Source organism: Galleria mellonella, unplaced genomic scaffold, assembly GCF_026898425.1.
Source record: "Galleria mellonella isolate WM207_F2 unplaced genomic scaffold, CSIRO_AGI_GalMel_v1 utg64, whole genome shotgun sequence".
NCBI classification, from domain to species: domain Eukaryota; kingdom Metazoa; phylum Arthropoda; class Insecta; order Lepidoptera; family Pyralidae; genus Galleria; species Galleria mellonella.
In genome coordinates this window covers 8,701,325-8,716,061 of record NW_026442133.1, presented here as the reverse complement: position 1 = coordinate 8,716,061, position 14,737 = coordinate 8,701,325, and the positions used below count along the sequence as shown (strand labels likewise).

Genomic DNA, 14,737 nt, shown 5'->3' with positions numbered 1-14,737 from the left:
AGTCTGGTCATAAACACTGTTACTTAAAAATCTTTTCTTTTTTTCAACTTTTTAATTATTTTGAATTGGGAACACGTTTATAATTTAAATTTTTTTTTTTCGATTTCTCGCCATTACACATCTTTTTTCGTGTTAATTATCAAATTAAAATATGAAATGGGGTGTTAAAGAAAATAGGATTGTAATGATCGCCTTGCACAAAAGGTGTACGGAGCCGTCGGTGATATTCCAGACACTTCAAAAGCTTGATATCAGCCGTATGTTCGTATATCGTACTATCAACAAATACAACTGCACTTCCTCTTCGAAGACCAGAAAAGATCGGGGCAGCCGCGTGCTATTAAAACTATAAAGGCTGTTAATGCTGTTAAAGCCAGAATTCATCTAAACTCCATTAGGATAAGTATTTCTTCGTATTTATTGGGTATTTCTGCGGTTTTTTCGTAAGTCTTACTTCGAAAGCATTTTTCTAAATTTTGGTTAAGATAATTAATAACTATTTTTAAACAAAAGTTTGACTCATTATTAAACCAAAACAAAATCGACAGTGAGAAAGATAAATGTTTTTTTTTTTTAATAATAAGCATTTAAAAAGAAGTCTAAATGCATGTATTACTGCGGGTCTTGAAGTAGCTTGCTCTTATAACGGCGTGTCCATTACTGCGACAGATCCAGTTACTGCGTACTCATTACTGCGGAACGGCTATATTTTAGGATTTACTTAAAAATTAACAAAAACTTATTAAAAAAATAAATTTATTAATTTATTGTACCTACCTAGGTAATAACAAAAATTCTTCATAATCTAAATAAGCAACACAGCCTTAACGTTATTAATTGGCCAGTGTTCGTAAATTTTAATTGATTTAAACTTACAATCTACTGATTATTGCTTTCTTGGACTTCAGATTCTTCTCTTCGGAGCTCTACTAGATATTTTTTTCTTAATTTCCATAGACTATTTTTTTTGCAATAATTCTTCTTGAGCTTTTTGCTTAGCCTCAACGTCTTTAATTTTTTGTTGTTGTTTAACGAACTTCTCTCTTTGTTTTTACAATCTTATTTGTTCTTTCTTTAGTCTTGCTTCCTTCTTTCGAGTACGTTCTTTTTCTTTTTCTTGCTTTTTTATCTCCTGTTGCTCTACTTTTTTCTTTAAATTAATTCTTCTACTTTTAAATGTTTTTGATTTTTCTTCGTTTCTTGAATGTCTTGCCACTGAGAGCTTTATAAAACAGATGGGAATTGAGAATAACTATTGGTTCGTTTTTGTAATTTGACAAGTCACATTTAGGCCAATAACATAGTTTTTGGAAAGATTCTGAAAATTTATTAATTAATTATAATTACTATATCCATAGTTTCCACCATAGAATAATGAATTATATCCATAGTTTATTTTCCAGTTCAAAACAACTTGATTCACGCACTTATTTAGAGGTTAGAATATCCGCGTTTACGTCCGCAGTAATACACGTACACGCGGTTTCACGCGTGATCAAAATGTAATTATTGTTAAATTTTTGATTCTAAAAAAGGGTTATCTAACTTCTAAATATAAAATATATAAATATTAGGTCATTTATAGAAAGAAAATGACTTTTTACGACCACCTCTTTTCGCACTGAAGCTGTCAAAAAACCTTTAATTATTCACCTCTGTAACTACTTAATTTTTATTAATTAATAACAAATTGAATAATTGTCATACGTATAAAACTATTATGGAGTTATTTTTTTAAAGGTTTAAAGTAACAGAAATATTTTTTTTTAATCAAAAAAGTCATAACCCATTTATTAATAATTAAAATAAGAAAATTCGCAGTAATACCCACACTTACCCTAGGAAGCAAAAAATCTTATCGCGGGAAATGAAGATTCCCGTTAGGACTCTGTCGCGTATTATAAAAAAGACCTGAAGCTAAGTGTTTATCGTCAATATACAGGGCGTGCCCTAAATCATTACAATTAAAGAGATCAATCAAAACGCCTTCTGTCGCAATACGAAGGTGAAATATCCTCTTTACCGATGAAAATTTTAACGATTGAAGAACACTACAATAAGCAAAATAATAAAGTGTACGCTCACAGTTCTAAAGAAGCTGCTCAAGTGGTCGGAAAGGTACAACGTGGTCATCAAACCAAACCATCACTGACGCAGGGTCAGTGATGGTTTGGTTTGGTGGGCCTGTCTTATCAAAGAGTCACAAAACTACATTTTTGTGAAAAAAGAGTAAAAACTTCAGCCAAAGTGCATCAAGATACAGCCTTGAATCGTGTTGTGAAACCTCTCAGCAATACTTCAATAATCATCAGACTTTCCAGTAGGACTCTGCACATGGTCACAAGGTACAATCTACCCAAGCCTGGCTTGAAACCAACGTTCCGGACTTTATAAAGAGCTGAAGACTGGCCCTCATCTAGCCCAGACCTCAACCCCTTAGACTTTAAATTATTGTCCGTTTTAGAGGACATGGTCTAGTCTAAACGACGCGGCGACATTGAGTCTCTTAAAAAATCTTTGGAGCAAACAGTGGCGAAACTCTATACAATGAAATACTGTTGGTTACCGTAATAATTCTTAGCGGGTAGCGGGGAAAAAAAGGAAAAGAGTAAGCCTAAGGCCTAAGGTCAGGAACAAATAATGCGCCTTAATATGTTTTATTATATAATAATGTAATGTAATGTTTTATATAACACCTTATATGCTTATACAGCAGGACATAGTGATATTATTTAATTGATCTAATCTCTTTCTCCCTGGAGGAGCTCATCCCTCAAGGTGGGAATATTGTACGTCACCTAGAGCGCATGGCGATATGCAGCAGCCCTGCGGGACTCCGGCGGTGATTGGATAGATAGTAGAGTTAAAAGTGTAATAAATACAAAATCATGTGAAACTATGACTTGCTGTAAAGTATTTGTATAAGCATATCAAAAAAGGTAATTCTTATATAAGGTATAAACTTCAAGATGTCTACTATTATATATCTCTACAAAGCATTCTATCTGGTTTGTTGCATATCTTGTAGCGAAAATTGCATGAGATGCAGTTATCTCCTGAATTCATAAGTACTCTTAAATACTAGTATGCAAACCAGGTAAATGTATGCTGGATGAGAGTACATTCAGATCTGTACCTCTTGGAGTGTGGTGTGAGATAGAGTGGACTCACCTAGCCCACAGTTTTTAATATATATAAATGCATTGATCGAGCTACTCAGCAATCAGCATATTGACTGATACAAAGTCTGTGTTAATAATTTAAGCTATACAGATGACATGGTTTTGTTGAGTGTGTCTATCCATAGCATAAGATAAATACTATGGAGCTATGAATCTTAGGCAAAAGATCATGGTCTCCAATACAATAGTATTAAGAATGAATACATGTTTTAGGCTGGCGGTAAAGGTCCAGTGTTTGTTCTACATATTATTTTATCTAGAGTTCCTCTTAAAAGAGTTGAAAAGTTTGAATATTTAAGGCATCTTCTAACTGTTAACCCTAAAGAGAAATATAGAATGAGAATATTATCTTTACAAGCAAACATGCTTGCTCGGAGGTTTACACATTGTTCAGATGCGGCAAAAGTCACTTTGTTTCAAGCATTTTGCACATCATTTTATACCAGCACACTGTGGGCAACATATACTAATCATACATTACTCTAAGAGTACAATATAATAATGCATTGTGTGTTGTTTGGGCTGTCTTGATTCTACAGTGTATCAGGAATGTTTGCAGAAGTGCATGTGGATTTTTTCTATACCAATATTCGTAAAGAATCTGTTTCACTGCTCCGCAGAGTGTGGACCAGTCACAACTGCATTTTGGTCATGTTAGCAAGTAGGCTGGATTATTTATACATGAACCATTGTGTTGAATTGCATGTTGAAAGAAAGAACCTTACTATAGTTACAATTGTAGTAAATTGTAAAATATAAAAAGTGGGTCCTGGTAACTTTCAAAAGAATTATTTATTTATTATGTGAGAGAGAAGGGTCCACAAAAAATTTCTATCAGAGCAAGGTAGTACTTAAAATAAATTTTCAAAGTAGTTTCAGATTTGGTTATTGTTTCAGGCAATTCTCTGTTGAAACTGAAACTTCAAAAATCTATCACCAAATTAAAAGTTTAATCTCACTACTAATAATGTAATGAAAATTATTATTATTTTATCCCATAAGATTAATAAGCAAAGCAGGTTTTTTTACAGTAGTATTTTTATATAGGTTATTATATGAATACAAAAAATTACCAACTTACTTTGAGTTTAGCTTTTTATATTTAATACATACCATTTACCTACTAGTAGTAAATTGCCTTACAATTGTGTTTAAAGATAGTTAATTTATAATTATATGTTTTAGTACTTTTTTAGTTAGTAGCCTTACAGTAGTAACATAAACTCGATTCTCTAAATCTACCCTATATGGGATTAGGCATAAAAATATATAATAATGTATGTAACGTTAGTTATTTTTTTTAATATATTTAATTAGAAATTATTAATAATTATTTTAAATTTAAAAATAATAAGACAGTACACCTGACGAATAATTTCTGATTATTTTATATACACAAATGGGACTTAACGTGGAATTAAAATTAACTTACTTCTGATTAATATAAAATTTTAAGTAAAAAATTGTTAGATAAGTAGACAAGTTAAAATTATTGCGGCTAAAGGCCTACTCACCCAAAACTTAGATCCACAGAAGCCGTCAAGCGTGGAATTGTAAGACATTGTCACAATTTGTGATCAAGGCTCGGCAAATCTAATTTGAAGTTAATGTGGAGGTTGTCATGAAAGTTATCAATAAACACGTTTTAGTTTAAATGAAAATATATTAATAGTATAAAAATTAAATGATAATCTAACGTGTTAATTCTCACACACAACACTTTATAAAAATTAATAAACTTTCGACCACACCATCACGAATCACTACCAAATTTAAACCATCACAGAATACAGAGCACCTACATAGGTAACAAGAAATGATGAGTAACAAAGTGACAGTAGTATTTTTTTTTTTTTAATTTATTGTCACAATGACAGTCTGATAGCTTTTTTTAAATAATTCTTTTATAAGAACAAGGAAATACCTAAGAACAAGAAATTACATAGAAGGAATAATAAAATAAAAACTAAATCATATGATTGCCTTCTTTCTTCTTATGCAAATATAATTAGTAAAAAGAGGACGAAAGATACACTATCACTTACTATTTTCGTCAATTTATAGGAGGCTAGTACTTACTTTCTAGCTTTACCGTTAAGAAAATAAAAAAAAGTTTATGCTCATTTTTATACTTTATCCGAGCTGAAAGTATACATATTATTCTCATTTTTGTGTATAATATAGTATATCTTACACTAAGTATATTTGTACGTGTAGTAAAAAAGTTAGCAAAGGTGAACTTATCTCTAAAAGAGATGTCTTCCAGTGGGCAGTAGAAAGTAAGAGTAGTAAGTAGTGAGAAAGTATTCAAGCGAAATTGAAAAGACAGTGTGATTTTAATCTTTTCTTGAAGGACTTGATATCCTATTATTAATATCCATGGGAATGGGACTATTCTGAATATCCATGGGAAGTTTGTTCTAAAAGCTGTGCAGTATAGAATGCAAATGAATTACCCATAAAATGAGTTTTACAGCTGGAAAGCTTCAGTACCATAGAATGGTTTAAGCAAAAAGTCTACATTTACATATTCTTATGAATAAAAAAAAATAAAAAAAAATTTGGAGCATTCAACTTAATTGTTATTGCGGTGAGAATAAAATTCGATAGAATGCAGCCGCGCAGTTATTTAACTAATAAGTTCTGTGGATCTGATCTGTGGTCAACAAACGCTGTCTTTAGACATACAATTATTATCAATACAATTTTTGTAGTCTCTTTAATCAGTGAAACTTGCGTAACTTCCATACTACCTTTAAATATATAGATTTGATCAGAAATCAACATGCCAACGTTTAGTTAAATGATGAAATCACAATAGTGCCAACTTAACTAACAAAAATAGTGTCAAATACAAACAAAATGGATTCGGATAATTTAACCGAACAGGTAAAATGTTGATTCTTCTCATACTGTATATTTTGTGTTATTTTATACTATTAGTATAATCGTGTTTCAACCGTGAAGCAGTTGAGTTTACATGGTTGTGTTTCGGTTTGAAGGGTGGGATATGGCGTGAATTTACTGGGTACAGAGGAATAACACCTGAGTCCTCAGGAATAGCAACGCATGGGGGGTATCATGGGCGAAACAGTATACTCTGTTATGTCCATGGTACTGCTCATGTCTATAGGCGACGGTTACCACTTTCCATCAGGTTGGCCGTCAGCTTGTTTGCCATTCTAAGTTGTATAAAAAAAATTGTAAAAGACCAAATATTCAAATAGAAAACTTCGACAGGTACATCCGCGTAGTAAATTTGTGTTTGCAATAATATATATATATATATATATATATATATATATATATATATAAATAATAATAATAATAATATAAGCCTTTATTAAAGAAGTAACATAATAAACAATTCAATGTAAATAATATTCAATCAGTAACTGTTCTGTCACCCCTCTCTTGTCCAAAGACAAAGGCCTCCTCCAGAGTCTTCCATTCTATTCTGTCTTTGGCTATCCTTGTCCAAAATGCACCTGCTACTGCTTTTATATCTGTAACCCATCGTGTCAGTGGTCTTCCCTGTCTTCTTTGGCCTATTCTAGGGTACCAGTCTGTTACAGTTGTTGTCCATTTTTGTGTTTTTTCTCGCATAATATGTCCTGCCCATCTCCATTTTAATTTTTTTATTGTATAAATAACATTTTTGAATTTTGTTTTCTCTTTAATTTCTACTAATTTAACCCTATTCTTTATTTTAATGCCCAAGACACTTCTTTCTATGCTGTTTTGACATACTTTTAATTTTTTAAGATTTCTTTCAGTTAATGGCCATGTTTGACACCCATATGTAAGACAAGGTAATATGCATGTATCAAACACTTTCTTTTTGTCATTCATATATATATTTGTTTTTCATAATCTCTTTTAATGACCAATACCTATTCCATGTATTGGCGATTCTCCTGTCAATCTCTTTGTTTGTGTCATTTGCAAGAGAGATTATTTGGCCCAGATATAAATACTCCTCAACATATTCAATGCGTTTTCCATTCAATGTTATGTTTTTGTGTATGCCATTTGTTAATACCTTTGTTTTCCTGATATTGATAGACAGTCCAGCTTTCATACTCTCATTTGCTAGTTCTTGAACCATGATTTGCAAGTTTTCAGAGCTGTCTGTGAGAAGAACTATGTCATCCGCAAATCGTAAGTGTGTCAAATACTCGCCGTTTATATTCAAACCATAATGCGTCCACTCCATTTTTCGTAATATCTGTTCTAGTACAGTTGTGAATAGTTTAGGGGAGATGGGATCCCCTTGTCTAACGCCTCTTTGTATAGGAAAGGGTTGTCCTGTTCTTTCTAATCTTACTTTTGCTGTACTCTTATAATATATGTTACGCAATAATCTTATGTATTTGAGTTCTATACCCTGCATCCGTAAAGCCTCCCATAGGGACTCATGTTCTAAGGAGTCGAATGCTTTAGTATAATCAATAAAACACAGGTAATAATCTAGGCTGTATTCATTGTATTTTTCTACAATTTGTTTAACTGTATGTATGTGATCTAGAGTGCTATAATTGCTTCTGAAACCAGCTTGATCTTTTGACTGGTTTTCATCCAATATTCTGGTCATACGGTTTAAAAGTACCTTGGAAAATACTTTGTAAATGTGGCTCATAAGACTAATTGGCCTGTAATTATTTACATCGTTTTTATCTCCTTTCTTGTGTATTAATGTAATTACAGATTCAGTCCATTGTATGGGGATCTCTTCAGTTTCTAAAATCAGATTGAATAATTTTGTTAGTTGTGGTGCAATTATAGGCAGCGAACATTTCAGGAGCTCATTTGTAATTTGATCTTCTCCTGGTGACTTTCCATTTTTTTGATTAAGGATGGCCTTTTCTGTTTCTCTTACTAATATTTTTGGTACTGGTTCTTCTTGCCTACATTGATAATTATTTTCTTCTTTAGTTAATTTATTACTAATTTTATGGGATGTATATAAATCTTTATAAAATTCAGTTGCTATATTTATAATTTTACGTCTCTTGCCTGTATTTTGTTTTTTATTATTTATCAGACTTGGTACCCATACTTTATATTCTTTTAGTTCTTTTATAGCCTTTTTTACTCCTCCAGTTTTTTCAATATGTCTTTTAATAATGTCTAACCTTCTCATTTTCCTGTCTTTCCGTAGCTGTACTGTAATTTTCTTACTAATGTCAGTAATCTTTTTGTTAAGAGCTTTGTCCCGTCGTAATTTTAACAGGAGTTTTCTTTCTTGTATTAGTTCATATGCTTTCTCTGATAACGAGCTTTTCGAAGTGCTTACAGTTTTTTGGACCGACACTTTAATCTTTCTAATAAAGGCATTATATTCTTCTTGCACCGAACTGGGTTTCTCATTAATATTACTAAGATTAAAATATTCATGGATATTTTTTGCTAAATTATCGAAGTTATGTAATTGTGTACTTTGCAACTTTTTATTGCTATAATGCTTTCTTGATTTTTTCTTATTAATATCTAATATATATGTTCTAACCATATATATATATATATATATTAAATATTATATATATACTTACGGTGAGCTCGTTTACTATATAATTGCTAATCTATGTTCTAATGCAAAAGTTACAATATATATATATATATAAATCTATAATGAATATATTTTAATATTTAAGCATATTATATATCTCTTTTATTACAGGATTTGCGTTTCAATGAGAAATTTTAACATTTTATTAACATTGACCCCTAAAAACCCTATTCGTTTCCATTTAGAACATCAGGCTGGTCAACATAATGAAAAAAGGAGTATTTTTGTGTAGATTGGTAGGATATTCCTGACCAAGTCGGTTTATGTAGCTTGTATGAAGTGCCCTCTCTTATCTCTTGGTTATACATTTTACTAAAGATTGAATGTATTTTTTGATTTGCTTGTCTTTCTTTTAGTCTTGTTTTACCTTCTGCATTTTCAAAAATATGTGCTAGAATTTTATCACGATTTAATTATGTTTATTGTGTTAATGTGCTCGAAACCGGGTTGTATTTAATTATCTCTTTCTGAACGTTGACGCTGTTACCGCTGTAGTTTTAGGTTATATTTTGTCGTTTTCGGCGTTCGAGAATGGCAGAGTACCTAGCTGCTATATTTGGTACTGAAAAGGACAAGTGAGTTTAAAATTGTATTTTGTAGTGTTTTTTTTCACAACACTAGCGTATTGAAACGTAAGAAATAATACTATTTCATTTGGTGTTAGTCCTAACGCCTATGGCTTACAGTAAGTCTACTAAATGCTCACTTGTTTAATGACGGCTCCTTGTTTTTTCATTAGATCCACTTTAAATAATTTGTATTCACTATGAATTCCTTGACTATGTATTAATTACTGACGAATAAATACTGACCTTCCATATTTTGTCAAATATAATTGAGGTCAATACGTTTATTACATTACGAAATTAATTGGTTTGTTTGTAATCGTTGTAGTACAAGGACTGCAAAATACATATACAACAATACCTTTATTAAATTAATTTACTATATTAATATTTATCTCTTAGTAAACTTGCCGCACATTACATTGGATTTTAATATGTTTAGGAAAAATCAGAATATTATGCATTATTTTCTTCACAATAGGCTGCAAATACATGTATCTGCTGTGTTAGTTTTTAACTTCAAATTAAATTTTAAACAGCTGAACAGATGTGCATGAAATTTAGTACTTTAATAGTCCACACCATAGATTAATTTAAGATAATATTGTTGTTAATATGATCTGTTGATAACATACTTGTACACATTATAAGGAGAATTTTATTTGTGGACTATATATTTCTATTAATTGTGTTATTATTGTTATTTTATAATAACATTTTTTCTTTGTGTTTTCAGAGTTAATTGCTCCTTTTACTTTAAAATTGGAGCATGTCGACATGGGGATCGCTGTTCCCGTATTCACAATAAACCAACATTTTCACAAACTGTTCTACTACAAAATTTATATGTAAATCCACAAAATTCTGCTAAATCCGCTGATGGCAGTCATTGTTAGTATCTTCATTGATTTTAACACAACATCTTTTAAATTTAAGAGGATTTATATTGCAAGATGAACTAAATCAGCTATTCTGTTAGAATACAAACAAATTGAAATAATTTTTATTGATAAAAATATATGCAATTTGTATTTTAATAGATGTTTAGGGCAGATTTTAGAAAGTCACTACATTTTACTTTATATTACAGTATAAACTTAATCAAACTCATTGTTGTCAAAGACATGCAGATAATAAAAAATCTTGATTATTAAATGTACTATTTTAATTTAATAAAAATGATTTTTGTACATATTCTTAAATCTAGAAAAATGGCTTATCTTGTTTGTATACAAATATATATTCAAAATGAGGAAAACTAATCAAAATCAATATTTATTAAGGGATTATACATTGATTTTTCTACCTATGAATATACTTAGCTACATACATATTTTCTACAAAGTTATTTGATTGCTGTTGATGATCTGGATAATAGAGAATACATATAACTGAGATCTGGGTAATCAAGCCTCTACAGTATATATTGTTTTTGAAAATTGATGGATAATGCAGACATTGAAAAACTTTAGTATGAGACTCAAATGTGAAACCGCTTCTTTAAGCTTACACATTTTGAGTAGTCATATAGGGAGTCATATGTTGTTGGTATTCATAATTTTATTTGTAAATATGTAATTTATATGAATCAATTATTAATGAAAGCTATTTCAGAATATAAAAAAGAATCAATCTGAAAATGCTAAATTAGCTGAGGGATCATCTGATAGAAAACCTTCACTTTAGATATGAACTACTATATCATAATTAGTGTCTTGTCATAACAATCCTCATGTGGTCTTAATCCTCAGAATTAGGGAATAAGGTGTGGTAATGCGCAAAATTTATACCAACAATATGTATTACTGTTTCGTCTTAGAACTAGATAAGACAGTGACATCATTTAAATAGTGCTAGCATTTTGTTTTTATTACATCTTTTGGACTTACCTCATCTGAAGAAATGTGATATTGGAAGTTTTCATACTTTCCCCTGGACTTTCACGATATTGCATGTCTTTTTAGCGACAATCTTATAGAAGAGCCTAGGTCTGACACGGAAAGGTTTTATTATACGCAATACTTAAAAGTATTTCTATAAAAATGCACACATTTTACTACCCCATTGTATCATGAAGATAAAAACGTATGATATCGTGAAGTTTCTCAGAAGTGAATAAAAACGTCCATTAGAAGAATAGTGTACATATGTATGTTTTATACCAAACATGTTTTTTGCAACCAATTTGTGAATGTACAAATTGTCAGGTGGTAAATGATTATCATAATCTAAAGGTGCCTGCTAACCATTTTTAATTATAACATGCCAAGTCACATTATAAAAAAAGAAACAGTATTTACTTTAGTAAATACTGTTTCTTTTTTTTATTCTATATTTTTAAATATGATGAAAATTAATAAAATGACAAACAAATATAATTTCTACACTCAATTACAGTGGTCGTAGCAAATGTGTCAGATGAAGAAATGCAAGAACACTATGACAATTTTTTTGAAGATGTGTTTGTGGAATGTGAAGATAAATATGGTGAAATAGAGGAAATGAATGTGTGCGATAACCTCGGTGATCACTTAGTTGGGAATGTATACATTAAAGTAAGTTACAATCTTTTATATAATATTTATAATTTGTAATTGAAATTTGTATATGAAGAAACTATACAAAATAAAACTTTCTGTGGAAAAAATCTTTTATGTAGTAAAGTCGATATAAATAATTACAATAAAGATAGATGTAGTATTAGAAATCAATATATCGGCAATAAAAGAGCCTATATTTGTGCATAATTTAATATTATCAAATATTGAATTTCAGTTTCGACGTGAAGAGGATGCTGAGAAGGCTGTGAACGATTTGAACAATCGTTGGTTCGGTGGTCGACCAGTATACGCCGAGTTATCCCCCGTCACCGATTTCCGCGAGGCTTGCTGCCGTCAGTACGAAATGGGAGAGTGCACGCGGAGTGGCTTTTGCAATTTCATGCATCTTAAACCAATCTCAAGAGAACTTAGAAGGCAAGTATTTTTTAATTATACTACTGCAAATAACATTCACTAGCCAACTTTGATAATTATATCCAAAATTAAAATATTATAATTTTTTGAGCTCTCTTATTACTATCGGTATTAGAAACATTACACTTTTGATAGCATGTTGTCATGATCTCATCCAGCTAGAGTACAATGCCAGAATTTTAAATGTGTTATTTAAACGGTGTGTTTCTTACAGATATTTGTACTCGCGACGTAAAGGCGGGCGGCGGTCACGTAGCCGATCGCGCGAACGCCGCCGTCGCTCGCGATCGCGCGATCGTCGTCGCGAGCCGCCTCGCAACTCACGCTCTGGTCGTTACTGACCGCGCCCTCTGTGACAGCCGCGACAACAGCGTCACCCAACTCATGCAGACACCGTGAACGCGTTCTAGTGATTCATTACTACATTCAAGTATTTAAACAATTGGTAAATGAATTTATTTGTAGATCTGTTTATACTAATAAGTTAGATGAGAGATGTTGTTGACTAGCTAATCTTATGCTTATGATAGTCTAACATATGTACAAATATAATCATTTGCCACTTGTATAAAATGATAGATTAAATTTGTCGGATCTACGAGATACAACTTACTGATTCAAATTTATTTGTGAGGGATGGAGTCACGGAAGAAAAAACGGACTGACAGTGTTGATTCCATTCTTATTTATATGTTGGTTTTGTGCTGAACGGACTATTACACACAGGTAGGTCGTAACTATGTAGTGCAAGCTCAAAAATGTTGTCATAAAGTATTTTTTATTTTCTGTGTAGTGAGTACTACAAAATACTAATTCCTCTGTCCACTGTAAATCATAATTTTGTATAATTGTATGTTTAACTACCGATACCACCTAATTGGCATTGAAAAATAGTTACATAGTTTTTTTTAGCTAAAAGAATGTGTAACTTTCTTTTTTACATATTACAAAGATAAATAATTTTTATTTTAATATGTTGAGAATCATTAAAATCAACAATGTCACTTTTTAATTTTATCTTTGAATAAATTCAGAATTGGGATGTATTCCATATCTGCTGTAAAATTTTGTCTATGTTAGGAGATATTGGCGGTTAAACCTTGAATTTTTTGTTTTAAATAATTAACTACATCATAGTATAAAAAGAATAATGGAGTAAACTTTTTTTTATTATTATATAAATTACATAAATTTTATAATATAGCATTTTTAAAGTCACCTAAATAGTGAAAGGAAACAGCTTGCGTGTTCACAGTGTATTGAGGTTATTGATATGCATATTGCAATAACGCATAAGTCACTCTGAGAAAGCATTAAAATTAAATTGGTTTTCTATTAATTTTATGTCGAATATATAATTGTATTGTGATTACTCTTGATTAGTGCGTTATTGTGGTATTTTAATATTGTAATAAGAAGTGTATTAATAATTATACGTAAGAATTTGGATATTGGTTTTATTCAATTGTATAATTAGCTCGTCACCCTGCTACGTTGGAATCAAGTGGTGTATTTATTATTATTTTTATTGTACAACATAAGGAGCTCAGCTTAGATCTTTAGCCGGGCAGATACTCCTCATTGTGGTCAATAAAGATCGGTAATCACTACTTTATTTAATAATAGTAAAAATTATAATGTTAGTAATACATATATTAATAAATAAATACAAGAGTTGAGTAAGGAGTAATTGATGAAATAGGAGCATGAGTTTATTTCGACCGTCATAGGTATCAATGGTAAAAAGTAAATGAATATTCGTAGTGTTACTAGTTATTAAACGTCTTCAAAATATTGGTACTGATAGGTATCATAAAAGATCTCGCTTCTTTGCAGTATCAGTATCTTTACAACAGATATTTAACAGTAAGATCCAAATCAAACAGTTCTTACGTTCTATTATAGTTTGTAAACACAATTAAAATTACCTTCATTTGTATTGTTACCTATTTATTAATTTTACCTTTAATTTGTGTATATATGCCTTTATATATTATTGCATACTAGCCATATTTTTTTTTCCAGTAAAGAATATGACATCTGTTGGGTCCATTCTTAGGGTCTTCATGTTGCGTATTCATGTATTTAATATTTTTTGAACTGGCCGCTTAAAAAGGTGTATAATTACTTTTACACGTCTTTATTAAGTTTCACTCTAATCCTGGGGTAAGTACTATGTAATTCTGCAATAACTTTGTTCAAATAATATTGTCTATTTACCTTATGTAACATAGTGCGTAGTACCTATAATATTTAATAACAGAAACAAAATATTAGTTGCACTTAATATCCGAGTCTATATTAAACGATTTCGTATGAACTGTAAAATTTATTAACACCAAGTGATCATAATTACGCCGGTTAAGATTAACTGCACTTAGAGCAATATAAAACATTAATTATGTAATAAAATTATAGTGAAAATATCACGTATTGGAATTTGGC

At 30.7% G+C, this 14,737-nt stretch overlaps 2 protein-coding genes across 7 annotated transcripts in view; one reads left to right on the top strand and one right to left on the bottom strand.

Moving 5' to 3' along the window:
- Positions 1-4,989, bottom strand: part of LOC113512425 (multidrug resistance-associated protein 1) — a 49,277-nt gene extending 44,288 nt beyond the window's left edge. For 3 of the 6 annotated variants that reach the window (XR_008253469.1, XM_026896307.3, XM_026896308.3), the window contains exon 1: positions 4,697-4,988. Coding sequence is in view for 5 of the 6 variants with exons in the window: in XM_026896307.3 (XP_026752108.2) it covers positions 4,697-4,744 (48 nt within the window). In the remaining variant the exon portion in view is untranslated. Of the gene's footprint in view, positions 1-4,696 lie in introns of all 6 variants that reach the window. The other 3 variants (XM_026896311.3, XM_031906956.2, XM_052900059.1) reach the window with 1 other exon arrangement.
- Positions 4,990-9,028: 4,039 nt separating this feature from the next.
- Positions 9,029-13,739, top strand: LOC113512393 (splicing factor U2af 38 kDa subunit). Its single transcript, XM_026896272.3, has 5 exons — positions 9,029-9,326; positions 10,054-10,208; positions 11,715-11,872; positions 12,093-12,292; positions 12,507-13,739. Exons 1-5 carry the CDS (start codon positions 9,283-9,285, stop codon positions 12,631-12,633), a joined length of 684 nt encoding a protein of 227 aa, XP_026752073.1. The 5' UTR covers positions 9,029-9,282; the 3' UTR covers positions 12,634-13,739.
- Positions 13,740-14,737: the final 998 nt, after the last annotated feature.

What these genes read in the sequence shown, in the direction of transcription:
- LOC113512393 (XM_026896272.3), top strand. Translation starts at nt 9,283, where the DNA reads ATGGCAGAGTACCTAGCTGCTATATTTGGTACTGAAAAGGACAA. An exon ending in TTTGGTACTGAAAAGGACAA is followed by an intron (nt 9,327 to 10,053) that starts GTGAGTTTAAAA and finishes TTGTGTTTTCAG; the next exon opens with AGTTAATTGCTCCTTTTACT. An exon ending in ATCTCAAGAGAACTTAGAAG is followed by an intron (nt 12,293 to 12,506) that starts GCAAGTATTTTT and finishes TGTTTCTTACAG; the next exon opens with ATATTTGTACTCGCGACGTA.